At 43.3% G+C, this 27,843-nt stretch overlaps 1 protein-coding gene across 4 annotated transcripts in view; it reads left to right on the forward strand.

Moving 5' to 3' along the window:
- Nucleotides 1–27,843, forward strand: part of BABAM2 (BRISC and BRCA1 A complex member 2) — a 404,982-nt gene that overhangs the window by 354,157 nt on the left and 22,982 nt on the right. For all 4 annotated transcript variants that reach the window (XM_082745160.1, XM_082745162.1, XM_082745163.1 and 1 more), the window contains one exon: nucleotides 16,897–17,050. In XM_082745160.1, coding sequence (XP_082601286.1) covers nucleotides 16,897–17,050 — 154 coding nt within the window. The remainder of the gene's footprint in view (nucleotides 1–16,896; nucleotides 17,051–27,843) is intronic.

Here is a 27,843-nt window from a genome sequence, read left to right on the forward strand (position 1 = left end):
TGAGGAGCAGGGAAGGCCAGAAATGGAGCTCTTTGCCCCTGAGTGTCCATTTTCTCTAAGTAGTTGCAAAAGCAGGAGTGTGTCCTGAGGAAGATGGCAGGGTAGGGTTTCTGTGAGGGACGGGAAGTGCCGGGGTGGTCGCGAGAGGCAAGCCGCAAAGCAAGAGGTGTTTTTCTCATCCGTGTTACCAGCCCCTGACCGTGCTGGACCCCAGCAGCGTGCACAAGTCCCTCTGAGTCGATGAATTTTTAAATTGGGTCTGAGACAAGGAATTCGGAAGTTACTGTTTTGGGAGCGGAGCACGGGTAGAGGAGAAGGTTCAGGGTTTGGCTGCAGGGACGCGGGTGCTGGGTGGGTGGTCCTTGTATGTGATGCAGCAGCACTGGGTGGTCACAGAGATGCGCGTGGAGAGGAGGCCTGGAGCCGGTGCGGAGGTGCAGTCAGGGAGCAGGAGCCTGTGTGGATGACAGCGGAGAGGCGGACGGAGGTGATGTGGCTGGATGCTAGGAGCTTCCAGTGGGGGGTGAGACTCTGGGAAAACGGGGAGCTTCTCCTCAGGGTGGTCACGAGAATAGGCCAGATTGCACTGGAGATGGGAGGTAGCAGGAACATCCGAGAGGAAATGAGAAAGGGACTCCGGGAGCAGAAGCAGAGGTAACCAGGGTGTGGTACAGACTGGCTGTTTGTCCTAAGAGGTGACAGGGGGCATTAGGAAGAGTCAGGGGGACTTTTTTTTTTTTTTTTGGACCAGCAGTGAGCCTCCCTGAAAGTGAGGGACTGGTCAGCTGCGGGAGAGGCAGAAGGGAAGAGAGGTACGGAAGGATCCGCACAGGGCCGGGGCCAGCCACACGGAAAGGTGTGGTGGACGGCTTGTCACTGCTCGGACAGGTGCTCAGGGAGGCTCCCGCGGCCAGGTTGCCGGGCGGGCGGTAGCACACACGGGAGTGCGCCAGGAGGCCTGCCCGGAGGCTCCAAGTGCGGCTGCAGACCCGCTTCAGACCTGACTGAAGAGACAGGCACTGAGGGAAGCGTTCCGAGACCTGTGACATCGCTGCCACATCCAAACACACCATGGTTTTCTCAGTTACTCAGTTTGATCTGTGACAGACGGGAGATTAAAAGAAAACTGGCTCTTCACCTCAGCGAATTTCAGAAGCCCAGCTGTCCAGCATTCCTGCCTCAGCCTGAGGCCTGAAGCAGAAGCCACCCACTCCTCTGATGAGGCCCAGGGGCCTGTCACCCCACTGCGGGCCTGCAGTCCCAGTGACCAGCACGGCCCGTCTAAATGTCGTATTTCTTGGCCACAGGGTTTGGCCCCTCACAAGCAAAACACAGACAAGAGTAAAAGACGCAGCTGGTGGCCCAACTGTCCTGCCAGCGTGGCCCCTGGAGCCACCGGGGGCTTCCTCTGCCACGGTCAGGTGAACGGGCCTGCGGGGAGACAAGATAGAGCCGTCCCTGGACCTGCAGCTTAGCCGGCCAGAACCTCAGGACGGTTCAGCAGGGAGACACATGTGCAAAGCAAGGCCCTTGATCTCATGATCTACTTTTTATTATCTGCTGAAGAAAACTGGCGCATTAGGAGACAACAAGAAAACAAAGCTTAAGTAGTAGGTAGTCAGTCTCTCTCCATCTGAACCCCAGACCGTGTGACACAGCCTCCTGCGCCAGACTCCTCACACTATACCATGAACCTTGGGTGGGCTGACCTTCCCCAGAAATGAATGTTTTAGGCAGAGTTCGTCTTTCCTCCTTGAAATCCCCTTCCCTTGGCACAGGGGTCAGTCAGGGCAACTCAGAGTCTTGGTAAATCAATGTACAAACTCATGAACTCTTTTTATTTGACTGATAATCATCCATTTAGTCCTATTCTTATACCAAGTCATAACTGATTTTTTTAAAAGATTTTATTTATTTGACAGAGAGAAAGATCACAAGTAGACAGAGGCAGGCAGAGAGAGAGGGGAAGTAGGCTCCCTGCTGAGCAGAGAGCCTGATGTGGGGCTAGATCCCAGGACCCCGAGATCACAACCTGAGCTGAAGGCAGAGGCCTAACCCACTGACCCACCCAGGTGGCCTTCATAACTGATTTTAAAATCATTAAATCATTAAAATGCCATAGGTCATATCAATGGTAAAAGATACCTGAACTCTCCACGAGCTAAGTTCGAGCAATGACTTAGTAAGTTGAACATTTAAAGAATCAAACCTGGTTTTCCATGAAACCAATTAATGATATACATCAAGCAAACCATTTGGCTTCTGGAAACAAGGAGTTTGCCATCACAAGAGTATTGTTAAGGGGTCCTGAATGAGATGGGCCAGTAAGAATGGCCTGTTCCATCGTCAGGGCATCAGGCAGGCCGAATGAGAAGGTTAATTGTTGGTTGAGTTCACATCAGGCTCTCTGCTGAGGTGTGACCAGTTTAAGGTACTTTTTATGAAAGCTCTTTGGAACCTCCCTCTCTCTGTTATTCCTGATTCTTTTCTTCTCCTTAAGTGTTATGTGTATATGAACTTCAACCTTTGTGTTTGAGTCTTGGTCTTTTAACCAGAGCCGATAGCTGTACCAGACCTTCTTTAGAAGGAGAAGCTAGATAGGCCTCATCTGACTTGCCCCCACTAGAACACAGAAAGTGTACTTTTATCCAGGAGACCTTGGTTAGTTTGTATGGGCTAGAACAGGGGGTACAGTTAAGGCAGTTTAAGCTGGCATTGGGGTGTAGGACAGGTAGAAAAGCAATTCCCAGAGGCAGAGGAAGCATATTGAATGACTTCAGGTGAATGATTAGTAGTTGCCTTGGACCTAAAATGATGGGCATGGGAGGCTTAAGACAAGTGGGTTCAGCTGTGTAGAATAGGGTTGCTGTTTAAAAAAAAAAAAAAAAATCCACTTCTGTTTCTCCACCATGGAGGTAGACATGGCCCCCAACCCCCACCAGTCCCCTCGTAATAGGACAGTGCCTGTAGGATGAGCCTGTCCAGAGATGGAAACAGATGTAAGAGGGTCAGGTGACAGAATATTGGCAGAATATGACCCAGCCTGGTTGTGACTGAAAGGAGTAAGCAGTGGCTTTTCTTTCAGACATGCAGTATGATTCTTCCCCCGTCAACAATAGAACATTCTAATGGCACCAGAACCACTGGGCTCAGAATCTGAAGACCTGAACCTGAGGTCCAGCACTATTACATAACTATAATTCTCCACAGCCTGCATTCTGTCTCTGAGTGTCAGTGTTCTGACCTGCAAATGGAGTAATAGGTCTAGCTTGAAAAGTACACATGAGACAGTATATGGGAAAACAGATTTAAGCCATAAAAACTTATGTCCTGGCATTCACCTGACGTCTGGCATTGAGACCGAAGGGCAGGCGAGCAGTCAGGGAAGGATACAGAGATTTTGAAGTCGTCAGAGGGTACGGATGGATGGGATTTTCTGGGACTTTCTAAAGGAGGAAAGCTGAGGGCCAAGCCTTCAGGGTTAACAAGTCCTTCAGTTGAGCTTTGGGAACAAGGGGCTGTTAAGCAGATGGAGAGAAGACAGTAAACATTTTAAAAGGAAAGGAAGTAGCAGATCAATACGGTGTTATGGAAACCATGGGAGAAGAACAGAAATGAGTAAGTGTCAAATGCCATTAAAACCCCATAGATACGAACATAAAATCCTTTCCCAGTCAAGAGGAAGAAAACAAGAAAATTGAAACATCAAAAATAAAAAGTCTTAGAAGGCTGAGATCATTGTACCCTGGAGCAGAACTTACAGGGTCTGAAAGACAAATACCTCCTCCTCCAGTTCTGTGGGGACTGCCGCCGGCCCTCTTAGCCCTCTCTTGTTTGCTTTCTTCCTCAACGGCCAGAGAGCCTGCTTGCCCACAGCAGCCCTGGCTGAGATGGCAGATGAGCCAAAATGCCCCTGAGGGGAAACTCCTTCCAGAATGTCAGAGACAAGCAGTTAACATAATTGGTAGCACTTGAAGTGCGAAGAACCTAGACTCCAGACCCAGATGGGCTGGGAGTAGCCCGTCTTCTTCAAGGCTGCCAGCAAGTTCTCGGGCTTGCCCCAGGGACAGGCCTGCTCCCTAGTGACAAGAGGCAAGAGAGAGTCATGTGGCAGGAAGTACCCAGCATGTTGTAGGTATCTAATAGATGTTGATTTCCTTCCTGTTTCTCAGCATAAACAAAAACAAAAACTACCACAAAAACTTTAAAGAACTGCCTACGTCTATGTTTCAGAGTTGGGGTACCGAAGACCCCAGAGTCTTTCTGTAAAAGCAGCTGGGTAGCTGCAGCCCCTCGGCTCCTGCCAGGAGATGCATCAGGATACAAGTGGCCAGAGTAGTTCACTGGACGTGGGGTCAGGGCCCCTGGAGTCCACTCAGACGGCTCACCCTTCCGTACTGCACCTCAGTTACCAAACACACAGACGATTTCCACAGCCCCTTTCTCTACTGTAGTTTAACGAGTGTGGCCTCTGTTTGACAAGACATGGAGATTTTAAAGTAAGTATCTCACCTCTCTGCAGCTTAGCTCTACCCTGTGAGCACACCTGTCAAAACACAGCTGAGAGGAAGGGAGTTGGCTAAAGAGGGGTCACAAAGTCTGTGTATTTTACTCGCAAAGAAACTTCCAGGCCTGGCTCTCCTCCCTTCTAATAGGCGGGCGCGCTAGTTCCCATGCTTCCAGCAGCTTAAGTGCCCGTAGATGGTCCATAACATGCAGGTGTACAGACCCAGTAGCCCCAGCTGGACGGGGGGAGTGAAGGGAACCAAGAGACTACAGACAGCAGGCGTCAGACAATTCGTATAAAGGCTGGTTTGCTCCTGCCTGGTATCGTGACCGTGTGGCCCACTCTGAGAGTCAATATTTACAATTTTCACTTGGAGCCATTTAGAAAGGGATGTGAGAGAAGTAAATGTGAAGTCTACTTTAGAAGGATGTCTATCAAGATCAGTAAAAAAGAGAAAAGTTGAGGAGCTTCCAAGAATAGAGCCTCAGTTATTGAATGTGAAAGTGCTTTTCTCAGGTCACTCGGGTCCAGCCTTTGCTTGAAAATGCTGCTCCTCCTCCACATGTGAAAGTACAGGCCAAGCTGCTCGGTCAGCTCGAGGGCTTGCATCCACAGGATCACCTCGGCTTACACAGTTTTACTTTTCTGAGTTCGTGAGATAGGAGAATAGGGCCATTTAAAAACATCGTTTCCCACAGCGATCATACTTTCCTCTCAAAGGACATTTCTGATGAGAATTGCTATCAAGGAAGAGCAGGAATTCATTCCCATTCCCTACTGCACCCCTCACCCGTTCTCACAGAAGAAATAATGACCAAGGAGCTCGGTCCCAAATGGTAGCCACCAAACAAAAACATGGAAATTCACAAATAGTAATCTTTAAATACAGGAAGACTGGTTGTATTTCTGGTCTTCCCCCCCCCCCCAAAGAGCAAAACCACTTACGAATAAATAGCAAATAAAGAAAAAGCCTTTAGCTTACATGAAGGCTCTGTGTGAACAGAAAGAACAGCTCAGTATCCAAGCATGAAAGGGAACCGTCTGGCCATGTTCTCACCAGGCTTCCTCTGTCTTCGGCTGTTCTCTGCTCCGGGGTCAACTTTGCTGCAAAACTCCGTTTGACCTTAGATGCTCCAGACTTTTTTTATTTGAAGAAGATCGTAGAATTCCAAGTGAAGGGTTCCAAAGGACTCCTGAATTTGCCTCAAATAGAAATATGGGCAGAACGAAGTTGGAAGCTTAATTGAAGGAATTTGGCTACTTTTAATCTATGGGTTGTATTTTCTTGGCTGAAAGTCAGGTTGGAAAAAGATTATATAGACTCAGGTTTGTTTGTTTGTTTGTTTTAATTGCTTCTAAGAGAAAATGAGTAATCATAGGTCTCATTTATGGATATCTGCTATGTGCCAAGGAGTCTATATATACTCATTATATCGTGTAAAGCACTCAACAGTCTTGCAAGGTAAGTATTATCCCATTTTAAAGATTAGAAAACCTAGACTCAGGGAGTTTAGTAAATTGCCTGTGGTCCCCCACGTGGTAACTGGAGAGTAGGGATCAGGCCAGATCGGTCAAATTCCGAAGATCATATTCTTCCCAGTATGCCATCCTATTCTTGATTTCTTTTAGGCTCCAGATACTGTGCCACATGTTTTATTTCCAACCCGGAGGTTAGATATTTTCTTGTTTGGTGGATGAGGAGAGAGGCTCAGGGGAACCAGTTAATATGCCAAAGTTGTTCACCCGTTAAGTGGAGCCTAGTTCGCCACGTACAGAGCACGTGCTTTCTTCACCTGAACATTCAAGTTCACCTAGATAAGCTATTTCCTGCCCATCTCACCAGATGGAACTGAACCTAAAGCCACAAAGAATGCAGTGGCTTCTCTGGGAACATTTCTAGGGAAGATACCCAATACCACCTAATCTAGTGGGTCTGAGATTTTCCGATGATTTTAACATCCCAGCACAGTATGAATCTGGAATGGAGAATGCTGGGAAAGTGCAATGCAAATGAAAAATAGGCTAGTGGAGGTTTCTGTGGAGCAGAATGGCATGGTGACCCAGGATCATGGTGACCCCGTCTTATGAGGAAGCACAGACTCACGCTTGAGGGGCATGGTTTCCAAGCACTGCCAGACACTTGACTTTAACTATGTCCCATTCTAATCTTAAATCCAGTCCCAAATCTCTGGCCCTGCTATGGATTGTCCACAGAGGAAGTCAGAGTTGTTTGAGAGAAAATGGAAGACTCCCGTAAATGGCCAACAGCCCATTATCAGCAGGCTTCTTCCTTAGAGCCTCCCGTGACTATGAGGGACGCTCAAGTCTTAAAAGATGTTTTATGAAGAGGAATCAATCCCCAGACTGAGGAGTGCACAGCTGCTGTCCTCTAATAATAAATAAAAGTGATTTTTTATTAACGTATAATGTATTATTTGCTTCAGGGGTACAGGTCTGTGAGTCATCAGGCTTACACACGTCACAGCACTCACTGTAGCCCATACCCTCCCCAATGTCCTTAACCCAGCCACCCTATCCCTCCCCACCCCCCACCCCCCAGCAGCCCTCAGTTTGTTTCATGAGATTAAGAGTCTATTACAGTTCGTCTCCCTCCCTGGTCCCATCTTGTTTCATTTTTTTCTTTCCCTTCCCCCCATGACCCCCTGCCCTGCCTATCAAATTCCTCATATCAGGGAGATCATGTGATAATTGTCTTTCTCTGACTGACTTATTGTGCTCAGCATAATACCCTCTAGTTCCATCCATGTTGTTGCAAATGGCAAGATTTCATTTCTTTTGGTGATTGCATAGTATTCCATTGTGTATATATACCTCATCTTCTTGATACATTCATCTGTTGATGGGCGTCTAGGTTCTTTCCATAGTTTGGCTATTGTGGACATTGCTGCTATAAACATTCGGGTGCATGTGCCCCTTCAGATCACTACATTTGTATCTTTAGGGTAAATACCCAGTAGTGCAATTCCTGGGTCATAGGATAGCCCCATTTTGAACTAATAGAAGTGATTCTTGATTTGTGCATTCTACTGTCCATTCTGGAAGATTCATACTATGCTGGGGTTATTTACGTCATAGGAAAACTTGTGACCCTCTGCAGTGAGTGGGAGGGGATATTTCCTCTAGGAATGTTCCAGGCTAACACTGCTCATAGAAAAGTGTCCATATTTCTTTGCTTTGTGATCACATTTCTGCACAGTTTGACATACTCTTCTCCCCTGTGGCTGACCAATACGGTTCCCTCTGCCTGGAATCCCCACCTCCCTCCCCTCCCAGTCAGAATCCTCCTGCTGCACCTACCTGTCAAAACCCCACTTGTCTTTCAAGGTCCTGCCCATCGAATAAGGCTTCTGGAAGCTGTTCTGTTTTGTTTTGTTTTCATTTTTTAGAAAGGGAGAGGGAGAGAGAGAATCTTAAGCAGGCTCCACTCCTAGTGCAGAGCCCACCGACCGCGGGGCTCAGTCTCACAACACTAACCTCGGGACCCGAGCCGGGTTTCCAGAGTTGGATGCTTAACCAACTAAGCCACCCAGGCGCCCCAAGGCTTTTGGAAGGCTTTAGACACCCCAGACCTTATGGTGGTTACTTCCTCAACTATAAGCCGCACTGCTGTGTCCCTTCCTGAGGACAGTGAGAGTCAAGTGCGTGTTGGCACTGTCCAGAGGGGGACCCAGCTTTGGTCATGTGGCCTCCCTAGAGCCAGCTCCTAGTCAATGCTCCAGGAATGCTTGTCACATTGGACCCTTGCTGCTGTTTTCTCTAGCTGCTATTAAGCTCATAACTAGATCCCTTAATAAAACAACAGTCGTTTCAGACTTTTTTTTTTTTTCTTCATAAGGCCATGTTAGTCATCCTTTGCTCTGGAGTAGTCCCCTTGTTTGTAGACTTGTACCTGGCAGGATGTTCCAGTTTTTCAAGGCTGGAATTTTAAACTGACCAGTATCAATCCCTCTACTTTAACTATTTTAAATGTGTCCTTTTCCTTCTAATCATCTACATTTGGTACATTGTCCATGAATTTTTTTTTTTTAATTAAAAGCTTAGGGCACTTTAAAAGACTGCCTAGTTTTTAAGTGCCAACGCCTTGGCGTTTGAATATATTTTCACTTATTTAAGGATTCTTTTCATCAGATTCTTCCCAAATTTAGCCAGATTTCTTTTTTAATCCTTCCAGGCCAGGAGTTTATTTATTGTAACTAAGTTATTTTTTTTTGATGACTAAGTTCTTTTAAAGATAGAAGTTAAAACAGTATTAAATGCTATTTATGGTGTTCTCTGTTGCTTGATTTCTTCTGCATCTCATAAAAACATGTTTCCTTTTTTACATGTCTAGTGCAATCAACATTTCCTCACTTTTATGATCTATGCCAATCCCTGGTTATGTATCAGGCAACTACCATATGTCCGGCCCAGGGTTACACATGTGGAGGATATAAAATATCAAGTGCACTGAGTTGTTAGCAGTCCAGCCGTGACTGGATTATGTGGCCGTGGAGGATGGAGAAATCACTGAGTGACAGAGCAGGCAAGGAAGGCTTCCTGGAAGAAGGTGGGACCTGGACTGTGTCACAGAAGCAAGAGCCAGTTGAGAGATTGAACAAGGAGCTAGGCCTGAGGAAACGCTTTTCTGAATTAAATAGATATACTGTAAGATATGCCACTGAAGAATATACCACAGGGTAGTTATCCAGGCTCCTGTAGCCGGACACTTGACACGTTTCCAGTTTTTGTTACCACAAATAGTACGATAGTGAACTTTCTCCCATGTGTCCTCTTAATGTACAGGGGATAGTAGTTTAGGAGTGGAGTCGCTGAGTTACGAAGTATGCACATCTTCCCTTCTGTTGCACGAGAGGTTATAGAAATTTCCATTCTCATCCATGAATGAGAATTCCTACTGCCCTGACAACCCTTGAGCGTTGCTGGGTTTTAAAATTGTCATCAATCCAGTGGGTATGAAATGGGGCGGCCTCGAGGTTTTAATTTGCAGTTCCCTCACATGCTCCTGCAGTGCAGTAAGCGCTTATGAAGAGTCTCTCCTGTGCCATGTACTCTTCCAAAGACTAGAAGTACTAAACTAACTAATCTCTGACCCTCACCCTTGGGAGCTCACAGTCTGAGTGATTCCGACCCAGGGGGAAACAGCAGCATCACTGAATGTGCCTTCTCAAAAATCAGGGGTCTGAGGTAGGCCCAGGCAGCTGCACTGTCGATTCCGTGGTGACGCCAATGCTTACTTCAGCCGAGAACCTGTGATCTCGTGGGAGGAGAAGCCTACTGTATTCAGTCTGGGCTCGTCTCTGTGGGCAGAGTGAGAGAGCCTCACGCTTCACTGGCCGGCGCTATGGCATCCCTTTTATCTTGAGGTTCTTCTTACAGTTTTATGTGAATGTCTCATTGGGTGTTGGGATGATTCATTTATATCTATAAAGTACCTCAAAAGCAGATGCTAAACAAAATATAAGCAGGGACCAGATTTCCCGTAACTCCAGCTATCTGGGACAACCGTAAACCTGGAAGGAAAAAACAGAAAGAAGAAGAGGAGGAGGAAGAGACCATCGTGAGCAGGGCTGGAGGAAGGCACCCCAGAGCTCACAGCCCCTCAGCCGCCATCCGTGCAGCACCTGCTCGGCACCGCCTTCTGGTCTCGGGAAGGACCATCGGTGGCGCCCGACTCTTCAGAAGCTGAGACACCTGTGGAATGAAGGAGACAAAGAGAACAGAAGAGGGAGACAAAGGGAACAGAAGAGGAAAACAGAGAGATGCCATTGAGAGTTGGCCTTGATGAGAAGTGGCAAAGCACAAAGGTGCTGGCTGGGAAAAGGAAACACGTGAAGCAGAGAACGTTTGGCATCAGGGGACAGACAGCAAGCCGCTCCTACTAAGCCCTGGGGACCTCCCTGCACTGCTCTGAGGGCACGTGACCTCTTCCCTGTGCACAGCTTAGGAAGTCTGGCCCTTAGGTAGGAGGCATTGGGAAAGAGCAGGCTAAGTCTTCCTTAACACTCGAGGCCATCATGTATAAATGATTTCTTCCATGTGCTTTCTGTCGTCCAGAAAAGGCTAAGCTATTTCCAGCGTACTCTATATGCTGAGATGGGGAGGTCTGCCCAAAGTTTAGAAAGTGCCATCAAAATAGCTAAAACTTACGTGACGTGAGTGTTTATGCTCTAGTTAGAAATTTCACATACAGGAAACAGAGGAGGAAGCCAGATTGAAAACCAAACAAAGAAGGAAGCGGGGAAGGGGAGGGAATGCATATGTATTTATGACCTGCTCTGCTTTTGTCCAGTCTTGTCAGCACTGCCGAGAAAAGAATTCTCCTCATTTTGTAGATGAGAACATCAGGATTCAGAGAGATGAAATATTTTACCTATGGCCTCACCACTAATAAATGGTGGGGCTAGGAATTAAACCCATTTTTGTCTGACTCCAAAGGCTGTGCTTTTTTCCACCATACCACACTGTCTCCTCCTGTATTAGGATGTTGAGAATTTACAGCAGAATTCAAGGATCAGGCTTAGTTTGGTCATATTAAAACCCCACAGGTAACCTGCCTGTATGAATAAATCTCACAAAATTTAATGAAACTATGAAGCCAGTTCGACAAAATCTGGTTAATATTTAATCTCCCCTGTCACTTAAATGTGAGACAGGGATGGTTAAAGGAGACATCATTCAATTTTCGATGCCTTGGGTAGGGATACTTCTTAACTGGAAACCTTTCCTTTCATATTTCTTGTAAGAGTGTGCTTTGGATGTGTGGCGTTTCCCTTTCTAGTGGTTAGAATCCCGGTGTCTCAAAGGTTTATCGTGCAGTTAGTAAGACGGTGTCGGTAAGGGATGGTCGGTTAATAAATGGCAGACTTCTCTGGGTGTGTGTGTGCCCACTGCGGGGGTAGCCTGGGAATGAGATGTGAGCAAACTGTTCTCAGGGAGAGTTGACCTCAGATGAAGTCATCGTCGGAGGGACCTTTACAGCAAGTCAACATGGGGTTAAAACTCTGCTAACGAGGCTTCGAGGAACTGGAGAGCCTACAGAGGACTGGAAATGGAAACACCGCCATAACCACCATAAAGTGAAGGCATGAGCATCTCTCCTACTGACCCAAGAACACATCAATATAGCATTTGGAAGGTTTGGAGAAATGGAATAACGGCTGACTTGTGAATAAGGATGAAAATATCCGATGATGTGACTCCCAGGGAAGCAATTATGGTTAACCCCTCATTTGTTTGGCATTTTCAAGTATTGAACTGTCCCACAGAACTGCATTTTCCTGACAACTCAGACTTTCCTATTTATGTGCCTTGAATATTTTCAACCATGCTTGGTGGAAATACTTCTGAAATTGGTTATTCAATTATCCTGCCCTCTTGAACAGAAGCTGCAAGAAATAACATTTCTTCAGATGCTTTTGGCTGCAACTCTGAGAAAACCTGATTAAAAGAGGTTTAAGTAATTAGGACTCGCAGTGGTCTCACATAACAAGGAATCCAGAGCTGGGCATTCCAGGGCTGATGAATTCAGTCACTCACTGATGTCAGTCTGACTTTCCCCTCGTGGTCACAAGGTGAGTGCACAGCTCCAAGCCTCAAGATCTCACATGACAAGATCTAGGCAAGAATGAAATGGGGGCTTCTCCTTATACTTGTCTTTACTCAGAAAGGAAAATATTTCTCAGAAGACCCCTAGCCAACTTCCCTTTGGGTCTTATTGGCAGGACTGAGTCACATTTCCATGCCTTAGTCTTAGAGAAGGCTGAGAGAGTAAACCCCCAGCACTTCGGGACTCTGAAGTGGGAGGAGGGCTCTACCCACAATAAAGGGGGATGGAGGGGCACCAGGGTGGCTCAGTTGGTTAAATGTCTGATTCTAGATTTCGGCTCCAGTCATGATCTCAGGGTCATGAGATCAAGCCCCGCATTGAGCTCTGCACTGGGTGTGGAGCCAGCTTAAGATTTTTCCTCTCTCCCTCTCTCCCTCTGTACCTCCTCCCTTCTCTCTGTTTAAACAAAAGAAAAAGAAAGAAAAGAAAAGGATGGAGAATGAATGGATGGCTGTTAGTAGGGAACCAAGAGTGTCTGCCAGGTTACCAAGATTGGGAGTGAGTATCCCTTAGAGTATGGTAATAGCTTGGGGGATGGTTGTGCTTTTCATTCCCTGCTGAATGGCCCCACACTGGGATTATTTTTTATTTCCAAAATCTGGTTTTTTATTTATTATTCTCTCTCCTTCCTCTGTGCCAGACTGCTAGTTATCATGACTTACTGTTCATGTACGTTGTCCTAATCTTGTCATAGTTAGATTACTTTTTTTCTGGAAAGATCCGATGACCAAACTATGAGAACTATGCCTCAAGTGCTCTGAGTACGTACCTGACAGCTGTCCTGTGTGTCACCTATGTGATGTTCCTTTTGGCTGCTCAAGGCCATTTTTCCATCGTGAGGTCTTCGGAGAAGTGACAAATTTCTAGAGAGTCTTATGAATTTAGATAGAGCTCTCATGGGTTCGTCTTACGATGAAAGGATGAGCATTTGGGGACAGTTAAACTTGTTTACTAGAGAAAGCAAAACCGCATCTGTCCTTCCAAATCCCAGCATGGTGTAGAGGAGCAGCAAAGTTTGTCGGTCCATATTCGGCTCCTTCTCAAAGCCGTGTGGCTGCCAGTTGCCTACAGAGCAACCGCGAGTTCTGGGAGTGCGACCCGTGGGACTCATCCCTGCAGCGACTGTCCAGCAAGGGGCAAGCCAGGAGGGCCTCACAATCCCTGCCCTCCGCCAGGCAGCAGGGCCCTGGGAGGGCATCCTGTGAAGTGCCCAGGTCGCACCAAATGACAAATGTGGGGCAGGGACTTGTTTCAACAAGTTCTTGAAGAAAGTCGTACTTTGGCAGTGGTCCTTGAAATTATACTGAACAAGGGAGGACCATCCCTTCCGTGGATGGAGAGCTGACCAAAATCCAGTCTCTGTATACAGGAAGAAGGAAATAGGCAGCAGTTGTCAAAACAGCACTGGCGATGAGTAACGGAACCAAATGGAATGATTCTCCTCTGGGAGCGGGTAGGTGGGCTGTGTTTGAAGGAATCCAATGGTTAAAATGTTCCGTTTCAATCTGGCTGAAGCTATGAGCCCAATCAGCTTGGAACCCCGGGAGCACCCTCAGAGCGAGTTAGCTGTTTGAAGGCCTCCAAGTCATTATTTCACTTCGTGACAGAAAATCCTGAGTGAGGGGCGCCGGGCTGCCAAGCCTGTGGTTCTTGATCTCAGAGTTGGGTTTGAGCCCCACGTTGGGTGTGGAGATTACTTAAAAATAAAACCTTAAGAGAAAAAAAAGAAAATCACGAGTTAGCTTTATAGGCAGACATTAAGTGGCAGAAACATTTGGGACTAAGGAAAACAAGCTTTGTATTTTTTAAAAATTCTGACTAATTTGTACCATTCAAAACATTCTTACAAGAAAAATGTGAAATATTTCTCATAAACATTTTAGTTATTAACTCTCTCATATACAGAACATTTTTTAAAAAGATTTTATTTATTTATTTGACAGACAGAGATCACAAGTAGGCAGAGAGGCAGGCAGAGGAGGGGGAAGCAGGCTCCCCACTGAGCAGAGAGCCCAATTTGGGGCTGGATCCCAGGAACCCGGGATCATGACCTGAGCTGAAGGCAGAGGCTTTAACCCACCGAGCCACCCAGGTGCCCCATATACAGAACATTTTTAAAGAACCTATCCTCTTACTGACTGCTGACTGATATCGGATACAGTTTAGTTAAATTGAATAAGATATTTATATTTTTTGAATCTTATTTTCTCATATGTAGATTACGGATTTTATTTCTCAAGTACTCTGGCCACTCCTGCTTTGCTGATCATCCAGCTCCTGTGTTCAGATTTTAATATTGGCTTCAACTATACTTTTTTAGAAAAAGCTCCATGGGGAAAGAATCATGCAATCAATGTTTTTCTGGGATCACGGTACATATCAGCATGTAGCTGGCTGGCAATTTTTTTCCCTTTAATCAGAACAATTCACTTGCCTGAGTAAATAAATCTACATTCACATTTTGAATGATTTCTGATCTTAATTGGGCAATTAGGGGGTCAAAGTGGATGGTTCAGAATTGGGTGGGAAAATCAGTTTTCAGCATGTCAAAATACCAGCAACTCATTTTCTACAAAACAAAATAACAGGAACAAAAAAATATAACCTATTCCAAAGCCCGGAAGAATCTGGTAGCTTGACAGTCCTGGAGACTGCGGTATTCTCTGTGTTACTTTGATACTGAATGTGACTGTACTTACTTTAAATTGCTTAATTATTGCCACTGAATTCTGTTATTCAAAATGACTGCATTTTTGAAGGGGAGCTTCCATGCTAAATGCTTTTCCCCAGTGCTGTTGATGACTGCTCTGGGGGTTAGTGTGGAAACTTATTTGGGAACTTAACATGTAATATAAACAATTGAAGTCAAATTAAACTGTATGTGAATGGGCATTTTTTCTAAAATTAGTCAGAGGAGATGCAATGAGTAATCAGAAATGATATAAACTTAATTTTAGAAAGCAATATTTGTTCAGAATGACTGAAGATCTTACAAATCATGCTTTGCAATGTAAAGGGACTCAAAAGTGTTTTCCGAATTGGATTATTTCTAATTAAAGTCCGTCTGTTTTTCATATTTTGTATTGTTCCTGCCTGTTACTGCATCTCTGCTTTGGCACAAAGAGGCATGTGCTAAAACTGCACTGAGGCACGTGGAAAATGTGACTTACGAGTGGACATTCAGAGTCTTGCCACTTTCTTGGGGTTGGGCTGATTCATACGCAGAAACCCCCTGCGGCCCTGAGTCAGAGTCAGAGACACTCAGGGACCTAAGAGGGCCTGCCACCGGCCAGTTTTTCTGTTTCTTTTTTTTTTTTTTTTTTTTTTTTCAAGTTTGCTGCAAACTTGGCTTTTCCTTCATGAAATCGTTTTGGGTGCTTAGAGGGCCTGGCCCAAGTCCGATGTCACCCTGCACTGGCACGGTGGCAGTGCACAGCCAGCTAGCATGTATTTTCATGTATCTGCTTCATGTAGCCAAAAAGATGAATCTAGTACATTCTTCACGATAGAGATTTTTGCTTGCTAAACTGAAATGGTAACACAGCAACTGTGTTGTGCGCAGGTTGTACTGGTATCATGAGGAGCAGGAGTCAATGGGGCCCAAGAGAAGGAGCTCAGGGTTTACACTGTGGATCTAGATTTGAACCCTGCCTCCACTGAGCTAGGTAGGGCTCAGGCAAGTCAGCTAACCCCTTGGTGTCTCGAGTTTGCTCGTCTGTTAAATGCACGTGGTAAAAATAATGTCTGCTTCGTGGAATCACAAGTCTCAAATTAGATAAAATCTGTAAAAGTACTCTGTAAAGCTAAGAAATGCTATACACATTTTTTTCCTCATTATTATATTTCCCCAAGTTCATGGGCCTGTCCTTTGCCCAGGAAATGATAACATCCACACAACTCTACATGATATGCCTTGAGGAATGTGCTATTGAAACAGTCTGTGTTTAAAATGTCGGTTTGCCTCAAACTAAAAAGAAGGAGTTGTTTTATTCTTAAACATTGAGTGAAAGGACCCCAAAATGAACAGATACGAGCACATAATAACGTGTTAGGACCCAGCACTGGAACCAGGCTGTACTCTCGCAGCAGACCTAATGCAGTGCTCAGATGAGTCCCTGTTCCGTTCCACTAAGGAGCCCCCACTGGTTTAGGAACTATATGTGGTAACACATCTGGAGAAGCTTCAAAGTGCTGAGTATCCGAATTCACTGCTTGATTGGAAGTAAAGTGGTAACTTTATTTTTGCTGGTGGTCCCGTGGCTGTATCCTATAAAGTAGAGAGATTATCACCTGCTTTCTTGCCCCTGTTCCAAATCCCTTCTTTAAGGACAGCCTCCACCCCGCTCCCCCGCCATCCAGTGCTGGATGAGGAAGGTATTGCCCAACATTTGAAGCATTTATGATTTAATAGAGACTTAAAACAGATAATCAGCTAACTTCTCCACAGAATCCCGGACAAGGTAAGTGCGGTGGGAGGAGTTCACATGGCTGGGAGTGCCCGGCTTCTGAGAACAGGGCATAGCTGACACACTTCGTGCCTCATATTGGTTAAATTTATTTATGTGTGATTTTCATGTGTGTGCCTAGATTGTAAACTCTTTGAAGGCAGAGAAGCCACCTGGGTATTTTTTGTTCCCTCTCTCCATACCTTTTACCTAAGCCTCAAACGGTTTCAGTGGTTCAGATAGAGTATGTACCCAGCATCCAGGTTTAACCCGTACATTTAAGCCCGAACTTGTTTTCTTTTCTTTTGTCTTTGCAGTCGACCTGCCCCTGTTTTTCCCTCGAGACCAGCCGACACTCACATTCCAGTCTGTCTATCACTTTACCAACAGTGGACAGCTTTATTCCCAGGCCCAGAAGAATTATCCATATAGTCCCAGATGGGATGGAAATGAGATGGCCAAAAGAGCAAAGTAAGTGACTCCACTGCTGTTTCCTACACATAAGAGCATTTCCCTTATCTAGACCAGGGGTTGGCAAGCTACTGCCCACTGGCTAAATCCTGTCCTGTGCCTGTTTCTGTAAATAAAGTTTTATTGAAACACAGCCATGCCCATTTCTTTACTTTTTTGGTATGGCTGCTTTCATGCTACCATGGCAGAGTGAGAAATTGCAACAGATCACACGTGGCCTGCAGAGCCAGAAATATTTGATTCAAAAATAAGAAAAAGTTTGCCAACCCCTTATCTAGACTCATCAGGTAGGTTGTTTGTTGTGTTTTTCTTTTTTTAAAGAGGTTGCAAGGTTTATCTGAAATCTACCGGGTCTATTTAGATTAGAGAAGAAGTACTAGAAGAATTAGAGTTGTGGATAAATGATGTTGATGATGAACGTGTTGGAAGCTACTTTCATATTTGTTTTTTTAAAATATGGAAAATTTCAGCTGACAGTAAGCAAATAGAATTTAGGCTTAGTGGTCAGTGTATGGGTCTAGTACCGAGTTTTTCATGTGGGACTGTAATGTCTTTGAAGGAAAAAACATTATATACCTCATTGCATCTCTGCCGCCGTTACCCAGAATTATTACTCGTCTGAATAAATGGCTACGCAAATAGCTTGGAACTGGTAGAATCTGTATGGACATAGGCTGAGAATCTGATAGAGGTTGAAGTCAGCTAGAGTTTGGAGTGTAGAGATTTAAGTACTGCCCATGAACCTATCTGTGGAAAGTGTTCACAAGTCCTATGGCATAGGTAAATGTACAAGTATGTTGATGTTCTATGGTGTTTTATGTTTAGTATCTGGAACACCAGTCTTCATGAACTGTGGCCTCCCAGATTGAAGCCACAGTGGACCAAAATCATAGTTTCCAAAAATAAGTCATGGTTAGAGTGGCCGGTGGTTATTACTTTATCGCTCTGAACAGCCCTCCAGTCACCGCTGTGATTCCATCCCTGAAGGATGATGAGATCCACAGAATCAGAGGTGTGAAGGATATTTATTAAACATCCTCTTCATTCAGTCACTCACTGTTGATTCAGCATCTACCGTGGTCCAGGCCATGGGCTCCAGGCTGGGGAAACCGTGATAAACACACTGGAGGTTGTCCATGTCTTCCTGGAATTTATAGCCCAGCAGGAGAGATCAAAGCCTTTATCATACCAGACTTCTGACAGTGTTAAGTACTAACAAAACCTGGCCTGCCAGACCTAGAATGCTCTCGATTAGCAGGACTTTTTGCTCTTGTCTCCCCCTCTCTGAGATTTCTTTCCCTCCCAGGGGGCCCCCTGGCATCTCCTGTACACCCTGTAGGTACAAAACCTTCACATAATCAGAACTGGAGCTCTGTTCGCTTTCCGCAGGAACACAGGCCTTCCTGCGTCCATATGTAGAATCCAGAAGTGTTATCTGAGACGTCAGTGTGCCCTTTCTGCCTGCATTTCCCCTTTGTATCCATGAGGTCTGAGTCTGAAATTCTATTTAAGGAAAACAACAGACATATGCAAACATACCTAATAACAATGATTAAGACTTAGATATCTTGAAACAGACTTGAAAAAAAAGGGGGATTAAAAAATAAGTTTTATGTTTGAGGTATTGCAGTTGTTTAATTTTCTGGGCTTTCCCTGTGTATATACAAGATCTGCCCTTAGAAGATGGGCTGTTATTTGTGGTATGTGCTATGGAGTCTGAACCAGACATGTCCTTGTGGTTTCCATAGCAAAACTGTGTGTGTGTGTGTGTTTGTGTGTGTGTGTGTGTGTGTGTGTGTGTGTGTCTTAACTAGACATTGTAGCATGTATGAATTGAGTCTTCAAGGAGTTGCAGACCACAAGCCTGTGATTTCAGTGTAGGACTATCATAAGTGAAGCCTGTTTATCTTAACAGATTGGTTCAGAGTTTCAGGAGACATTTGCTTTATGTTACACCAGTCTAAAGAAAACATCTGAAGAAAGGTTTAAAAAAGTCTGCTTTTACTGTAGGGAAGATGGATTCGTTTTAAATGTAATAAAAGAAAAAGCCAGCCGCTCATACTAGGAAGAAGAAGTAGTTTAAAAGCTCTCTTCTTAAACTGAACCGAGTAACTTCCCTGGGCTGTGTCAGAAAGCCAGGTAATGGGTAAACACAATCCGGGAACTGTCCTGCAGGACAGGCTTGACATTGGTGGGGAGGATTGGAGAGAAAGGACAGAAAGAGAGAAAGGTCAACTGCAGCATTCCTTACACGCCCTGTTTCTTTGTCCTGTGAAAATATTCTATGTGCACAGTGCGTAAAAGGCTATAATTCACTGGGAGAGCTCTGCCCATATCATAAACACTCTCACGGTTTATGAACAGCATAGAGCCCTTCGAGTGGAGTCAGCTGTTTGTTCCCTCCTCTAAAGCAAAATTCTAAACATGTGAACTCAGGAAGGACACTTTCTGGCGCTGACCCGAGCTTTTTCCTAGGACATGTGCTTCTTGCCCATGGCTGTCTAGCGAATTCTGTTCACACAAGTGAAATGCCCTCTGCTGGGTGAGCGCAGGCTTTGGGGTCACGGATGTCCATGCCCAGCTGCTATCACAAGTTCTAATCAGATAAGCTCTGTGGACTTGGGCAGGGCTCTTAACCTTTCTGAACTTGATCCCATAAAACAAGACTGTACTCCTCCCTTTGGATGGGATTAATATGAAGGGTCAGTGAATGGAAATATGAAAGACTCTTGTGTTTAGCTTCTGCTTTGTCCCATAGTGCCTTTGCTCACTCCCTCTTCCCTCCCTCTTTCTGCCCCTTCAGATCTTGGCATTCTTCCTTAGGGTTTCCTCCATCCATGCTAACGTGCAGGCAGCTTCTTTCCGTCTTCCTAGTCTCAGTTGACTGTTGGTCACATACAGATCTTCCTTAGCTTTCAAAAGGGTTATGTACCTATAAACCCACTGTAAATTGAAAATATAATTTATAAGCTGAAAATGCATTTATTACACCTGACCTACCCAACATCATAGCTTAGCGTAGCACTAGCTGAATGCGCACGAGACACTTAACTTTAGCCACAGTTGGGCAAAATCATCGAACATAAAGAGCTTATTGCATAATACAGTGTTGAGTAGCTCACATCATTTACTGAACAGTGTACATGGTTGTACGAAGACAGAACGGTTGTAAGCGTATCAGCTGTTCACCTTCGCGATGGCGTGGCGGACTGGGCAGCGGCAGCGAGCTGAGGCCTGCCATGTTCACTAGCCTGGGAAAAGATCAGAATTAAAAATTCGGAAGTATGTTTCTGCTGAATGTGTGTCGCTTTTGCGTCATCGTGAAGTCAACAAATTAAGTGGAACCATTGAAAGTCAAGGACCAGGGGTGCTGCTTTGAAATCTCTTTCGTATTATTCTTTTTCACATCTTTATATTGTTTCATTTCATTAATCAAATTGTGAGTTTTTTGAAGGCGGGGGCTTTGCATATCTAGCTTTTAAAGATATTTATTGCAGTGTATTCACATACGATAAAGTAGACAGATTTCAGTATATCTTTTGCTGGAGTTTTGACAAACTTACCTTCTCCCCTTTCCAGTTAGTCTCCCCATCTCCAGGACAGACCTTGTCACATGTCATAGATTTTCCTTTTCTAGATACTTATTACAAATGGAATAATACAGATTGTACGCTTTTGTGTCTTTTGTAGTCAACATGATTATTCTAGATTTATCTGTTACGGTATTCCTTTTTTGCTGCTGAGGGATTTCCATTGTAGGAATATACCATAATTTATTAATGCACTCATCTGCGTATATATATTTAGTTGTTTCCATTTGGGGGACTTTATGAAATGAGCTGCTAAAAACGTTCTTATGTGCGCCTTTTTATAGACATACAGTTTCAATTCTGTGAGTAAATAACTGGGAAGGGGAGTATGTGTATGATTAACTTCATAAGAAACTGACAAATTTTTTCTGAAGTCTTTAGATGAGCTTACACCCCCACTGGTAATATACCAGATTCCATTTGTTCCATATTCTCTCTGCCACTTGGTATCGTTGGTCTTTTAATTTTAGCTGTTCCAGAGGGGAAGAAATGAGATGTCGTTGTGTTTTTTAATCTTAATTTCTTGATGATTAATGACGTTGATCCTCTTTTCTTGTGCTTATTGGTATATCTTCTTTTAAAAAGTGCCTGCTCAAATTTTGCCTATTTTTAACGAGGCTGTTGGTTTTTTATCATTGAGTTTTAAGAGTTATTTATATATTTGTCAGATTTATGCATTACAAGTATTTTCCCCCAATCTGTGGCTTGCCTTTTCATTTTCTTAACAGTGTCTTTTGGTGGGCAGAAAATTTTTATTTTTAATGAAATTTATTTTTTTAGTGTTTTCTTTTTATGTTAATACTTTCTGGAGCCTCACATTTATTTGCCTACCACAAGGTCATGAAGAGGTTCTTCTGTGTTTGTTCTACAAGCTTTCATTTTGGTTTGACGTTTTAGGTCTCTGATCCATCTCAAATTAATTGTTGTATATGGTACAAGATGGACGCTGAAGTTAATTGTTTTTACATATATCCAGCTATTCCAACAACATGTGTTGAAGAGTTTTTCTTGGGGCACCTGGGTGGCTCAGTGGGTTGAAGCCTCTGCCTTCGTCTCTGGTCGTGATCCCAGGGTCCTAGGATCGAGCCCTGCATCAGACTCTCTGCTTAGTGGAGAGCTTGCTTCCCTTCCTCTCTCTCTGCCTGCCACTCTGCCTACTTGTGATCTCTGTCTGTCAAATAAATAAATAAATAATCTTTTTTAAAAAAAAAGTTTTTCTTTCTCTGTTGAATTACTTATTTAGCCAATTCTAACTCCAACTTCCCCTCAAAAAAAAAAAAAAAATGCCCACTGAAATTTTGGTTGGGATGGTATTAAATCTAAAGATCAACAAGAGGGAAAATTGACATTTTAACAATATTGAATCTTTGACTCAATAAACAAGAGTTTTCATTTAGGTCTTTAATTTCTTTAAGAGGTGTTTTGACATTTCATTATAGAAGTCTTGCATTTTTTAAGTTGTTTTATTGTAAATGATAGTTTCTTAGGTTTTATTTTCGACTTGTTACTGGTATATAGGTATACAAACGATTTTTCTATATTGACCAGGTATCCTGTGACATTGCCTAAGTTTATGATTGCTACTAAATTCTAGTAGTTTTTTTTGTAGTTTTCTTAAGTTTTTTTTTTAACATAAACAATCATATCATCTGTTAACAGCTTTACTTTTTTATTTCCATCTTTATTATTTTTATGGCTTTAAATTTCTTTTTCTTACCTACTTGGACTGGCTTGGATCTCTAGTACAATGTTGTGCACAGTGGTAAGAGTAGACATCTGGCCATATGTCTTCCCATTAAGGTTGAGGTTAGCAGTAGGTTTTACATAGATGTCTCTACCACATTGAAGAAGTTCTCTTATATTCCTACTTCGCTAAGAGTTTTTATCATGAATGAGTATTGAATTCTGTAGAATGCTTTTCTGTATCTATTGGCCCAATCCTATGGTTTTGCTTTATTCTATTAAAGTGGTGAATTATGTTAACAAGTTTGTGAATATTAGACCAACTTTGCATTCCAGGGATCAATAAACCTTCTTAGTCATTATGTCTATCCTTTTTTATATTATTAGATTTGATTTGCTAATGTTGTGTTAAGATCTTTGTATTTCACACTTATTTTAATGGGTGATGTTGGCTTAGAAATTAGTGTTGTCCTTTCAGATTTTGATAAATGCACCATGCTGGCTTCATAAAATAAACTGGAAAATTTTCCTTCCACCTCTGTTTTCTGAAAGAGTTTATGTAGGTTCAGCAGTAGTTTTTTTGTTTTTTTGTGGGTTTTGTTTTTGTTTTTGTTTTCTTTTTTAGTGTTCAGTAAAGTTTTATTTATGGAAAGAAATTCAAAGAAATATTTACTAAAGATAGGGATATTCATCATTTTTTTTTCTTGTGTTAGTTTTAGCAAGTTGTGTTTTTTAAGCAAGTTATCCAGTCTAAGTTGTTGAATTGACTGGTGTGAGATTTTTTATAATACTCCCTCATTTTCCTTTTAATATCTGTGGGCTATAGTGATAGAACTTCTTTCTTTCTTTATAGTGAAAGTTTCTGTGTTTTTTTTTTTTTTTTCTCTCCCCTTTTCTTAAAACAGTCTAGCTAGGGGTATATCAGTTTTACTTATCTTTCCAAAGAAATTTATTTTATTAATTTATGCTTTTATCTTTATTATTTCCTTCCTTCTAGTTTTCAGTTTAATTTGTACTTATTCAGACTGGAAGCTTACATCATTGATTTTAATCCATTCTATAAGCCTTTAAACTACAGATTTCTCTCCTAAGGTCTGCATTAACTGCATCCCACAAATTTTGATACATTTTTTGTTACTTTGTTAGAAATATTTCTGATTTCTCCTGTGAATTCTTTCTGAACTATGCATTGTTTATAATTGTGCTGCTTGAATTTCAAGTGCTTGGGGATTTTTCTAGATATCTTACTGATTTCTAATTTAATTCTGTTTTCATTAGAGATCATAATCTATATGATTTTAAGCCTTTGAAATCTGTTGAGATTTGTACTGTGGCCCAATATATGGCCTATCTTTGTATAGTCCGTGTGAACTTCAAAAGAATGCGTGTCCTGCATTTTTGAATTAAGATATTATATGTACGATATTAATTAAGTCAAACTACTTCTTACTGTTATTTAAAACTTCTATATCCTTACTGTTATTTTTTGTTTATTATTATATGTTTTTGAAAGGAGGTGTTAAACTTTCCACCTGTGGTTTATTTCTCCTTTTAGTCCTGTCCATTCTTGCTTTTTGAATTTGGAGGCTTGTTTCTTAAGTACATACATATTCAGAATTATTATGTCTGGCTAAATTAGCCCTTTGATCATTATGAAATGACCCTCTCTATTTCTGGTAACTCTCCTTGACTTGAAGTCTGGTTTGTCTGATATTAAGATGGTTATACCAGCTTTCTTATATGTATTTTTTGCATGGTTTATCTCTGTTCATCCTTTTTCTTTCAACCTATGTGTCTTTATTTTTCAAGGAAATCTTTTGTAGGTTTTCTTTAAATCTAGTCTGATAATCTCTGCCTTTTAATCAGAGTATTTGGCTTATTTACATTTTGTGTAAGTAATGAACTGATGGAGTTGAAATCTACCATCTTTCTATTTGTTACTTAATTTCATTGATATGTTTATGTATTTTGTATTCCTTTGTCTTCCCTTCCAAATCTTCCCTTTGATTTATCTCGGTATTTTTTAGTATAACATTCTTTCTCCTATTGTCCTTTTAGCTACAGCTCTTTGTGTCATATTTAAGTTATTAATACACTAAAACACATCCTTAATTTACCATTGTCTACTATGAAGTAATATCATAACACTTTAAGTACAATGCAAAAACTTAAAACACTCCTAATTCTTTTTATATTTTCTACTGTCCTCTGTAGCATAATACTCAAATGTTTCACTTCTACATATTTTGTGAATCCCATAGTACATTCTTACTACTTTGGCTTTTAACAGTAAGCAGACTTTTAAAGAACTTAAGATAAGAAAGAAAAATCACATTCCACCTTATTCTGTAATTCCCAAATAAAGAACAAGGAGACTCATTTCCTTCCCCCAAAAACCCCCACTAATTTTTAAATGTCTTCCTTGGAACAAGCCATCAGAGAATGATATCCATCCTATACGCAGAAGACATTGAGACATGAAGTCATCAAGAAAAGGAAGCTATCCCTGGATGACATCCAGGCACCTTTGTTTGCCTATGGACTTGACCATTTACAGTGCACCCTTGCACACCTTCATGGGATCATCACTGCAGCCCTGTGTGGGGTACAGTGTAGAAATCCTCATTGTCCTTCATGCAGATAAAGAAACTGAGGCTCAGAGTGATGAAGGGACTTTCCTAAGGGCACACAGCTGACTTTTTGTAGTTAGGGCCTAACACAGGGCCTCTGACTTTCTGCACATCTGTCCCCAGGCAGGCTAATACGGTTCCCCATTCTCTTTACTACTTGTCTGAGCCTCCCTCCTCAGAGGCCTGGCACTTGAATAACGTGAATACAGAGGAAATGCTTGTGGCAGTTAAGAGCACTGACCCTAAAGTCAAGACAGCTGAGTTGAAACCTATTTCTACCATTCACCAGCTGTGTGACTTTGGGCAAATTCATAATCTCCCTCAGTCTGTCCCCTTCTCTGTTAAACAGTGAAGCTTGTTGTAGAGATTATTATGAGTATCAAATGGTGTGTATGATTTTCTGTAGTTATTTTTTTTTAAGATTGTTTTTATTTGAGAGAGAGGACATGTGTGTTTGCGTGAGTGGGGGGAGGGGCAGACAGAAAGGGAGAAGCAGACTCCCGGCTGAGCAGGAGGCTTAATGCAGGGCTTGATCCCAGGTCCTCGGGATCATGACCTGAACCAAAGGCAGAAGCTTAACCAACTGGTTAAGCTGCCCCGGTTTTCTATTGTTAATTAGCAGACTACCATACACTTAACAGCTTAAAACCCCACAGATTATTATCTTAGTTTCTGTGGCTTGGGAGTCCAATACAGCCTTCCTGGGTCTCTGTTTAGGGTCCCAAACAACTGAAGACATTGACTGGGGCTGCTGTCTCGTCTGAGGCCCAGACCCTCTTCCAAGCTCATTTGGGTTGTTGGCAGAATTCATTCTTTGTGGTTGTAGGACTGAGGTACTGGTTTCCTTCCTGGCTGTCAGCTGGAGGCTACTTCCTGCCACGTGGCCCCTCCACCATCAAGCCAGTGGTGGTGCATCAAATCCTCCTGTTTCTAACCTCTGACTTTGGTGTCACTGACTTCTGAACTCAGACTTAAAGGGGTCATTTGATTAGGTCAGGCCTACCTTTAATCTCCCTTTCTTAAAGTCATCTGTTCCATGTAACCTAACAATCCAAATTATAGGAATGAAATCCATTTTCATAGTCCTGGGGATTGGGTGAGGGATCTCAGGGGCCATCTTGGAATTGTGCGTACCGCACGGGGTAATGTAGGTGAATTGTCCAGCAGAGGGTCTGGCGTGTTGAGAGCAGTCATTGTTCACCATCAGCATCACTATCCCTGGAGGGAAAAAGAGTTTCAGTTAAAGGATAGCAGAGTCAGTATTGCACCCAACTGAACAATTCCCCAACCTCAATGAGTTGGCCAGAGATTCTTAGATTCTGGGCTGTCCCATTCATGGACAGTATCACCTATGGTTATATCTTCTTGGTGCCAACCCAACCAGCTTAGAAAGTTGGGGAAAAGAAAAAACCATGCTCCAATTGTTTAATCTACATAAAGCCAACTGTCACTTTGGAAAAAAAAAATCTGAATTTACTAGTTACCTACCTTGGCATCTTATGTAGCTTAGATCTGTCTAGATGAATCAGTCAGATGATTTTATTAATCCTTTCTAGTCTGATAAATATGTGAATAGATGGAGGGCGTTTTCCTTGAGTTTCATTGTATAAAACATCAGCTTGATCCTAGAGGCCTAAGTAGTTTCTTAGAATAGGATTTAACCCCACATCACCCACTACAATGCTTTGTCACAAATTAAATCCATTATATAAATGGAATCACTTGAGGAATATTTCAAAAAATAGCTTCTCAGTCAACACATTGGAGTAATTCATGAACCTCCTAAAACCATTTGTTGTTTGCCTTCTTGCCTCAAGGTCAGAGAGAGATGTTATTTTCTTATTTAGAAACCTATCCAAGTGTTCCCAAAGCAGTCCATAATTCCCCATATGTTCATCGCCCTGCATACTCACATTATTAGTCATCCAGTTGTCTTTGCAGAATAATTTTCTCTTTCAGAGGTTCTTTAAAAATCATCTGCATTCTGGACTATTTCAGTTATCTTTCATGGTTAATACCTCAGTATTCCCAGACACAGTTTTCTTCAAATTTGTCATTAGCTGCTAAATGCTTCAATCCGGTCTTATGCATTAGCCCTCTAAATAAACCACATAAAAATAGATCTCTTCTCCTTGATTGCAGAGAAGGGGGCTCGATGCCCCCACCTGATTTGCTCCCCATCCCCACCCTTACTGTGGCTGTGAGGCCCCTCTGGGTCCCTCAGATGCTGTGGAGAACGGCGTGGAAGCCGTTTCCACGGGTAGTGCAGTGTGGTCACGGGAGCCCTGAGGCCTGAGAATTCTCTGGGACTAGAGGAGGGCCGTGGGAGGGGTGTTGATGAAGTGTGAGTGCTTGTAATGTGAGCCCGTGTATGTGATTGTTATCCAGAACTCACTCAGTCACTTCCTTGCTGCCTTGTTGGCAGCTCCTTAAGGCAGCTCAGACGATGCTCTGTGCCCATTGAGATTTCCTTGCTGAGTCGGGCCTCCCTCTGCGGTCCCTGCACTTGGTCAGCTGGCCAGAGGAACACCCCGACAGGTGTAACACCCATCAGTGTTACAGAAAACCCTGACAGGGACTTTGCCGCCCTCTCTCTGTCCCTGGACCACTGCCTCCCCTTCTCCCCACCACCTCTCTGGCTCCCATCTCTCTCCTGTTTATAGCTAGATTTCTGGAACCGTCGTCTGCAACGAAGGGTAGGGGGATGACCCGGAAGGTAAGAATTGTGGCCAGCTGGGATTGCTCACCCCCACGTATCTCCTCTGCGAGGGGGAGCAGCTACGGAACTGAGCCACTGTGGGCCAGAAGAGTCACTGGCAGAAGGGAAGGCAGTGAGGGAGGAAGAGCCATCAGGTCTGGGCTCCCAGGAGGCTGTGCCCCAGCGATAGAA

Source organism: Mustela nivalis (genome assembly GCF_964662115.1).
Source record: "Mustela nivalis genome assembly, chromosome: 8".
Lineage (NCBI taxonomy): Eukaryota > Metazoa > Chordata > Mammalia > Carnivora > Mustelidae > Mustela > Mustela nivalis.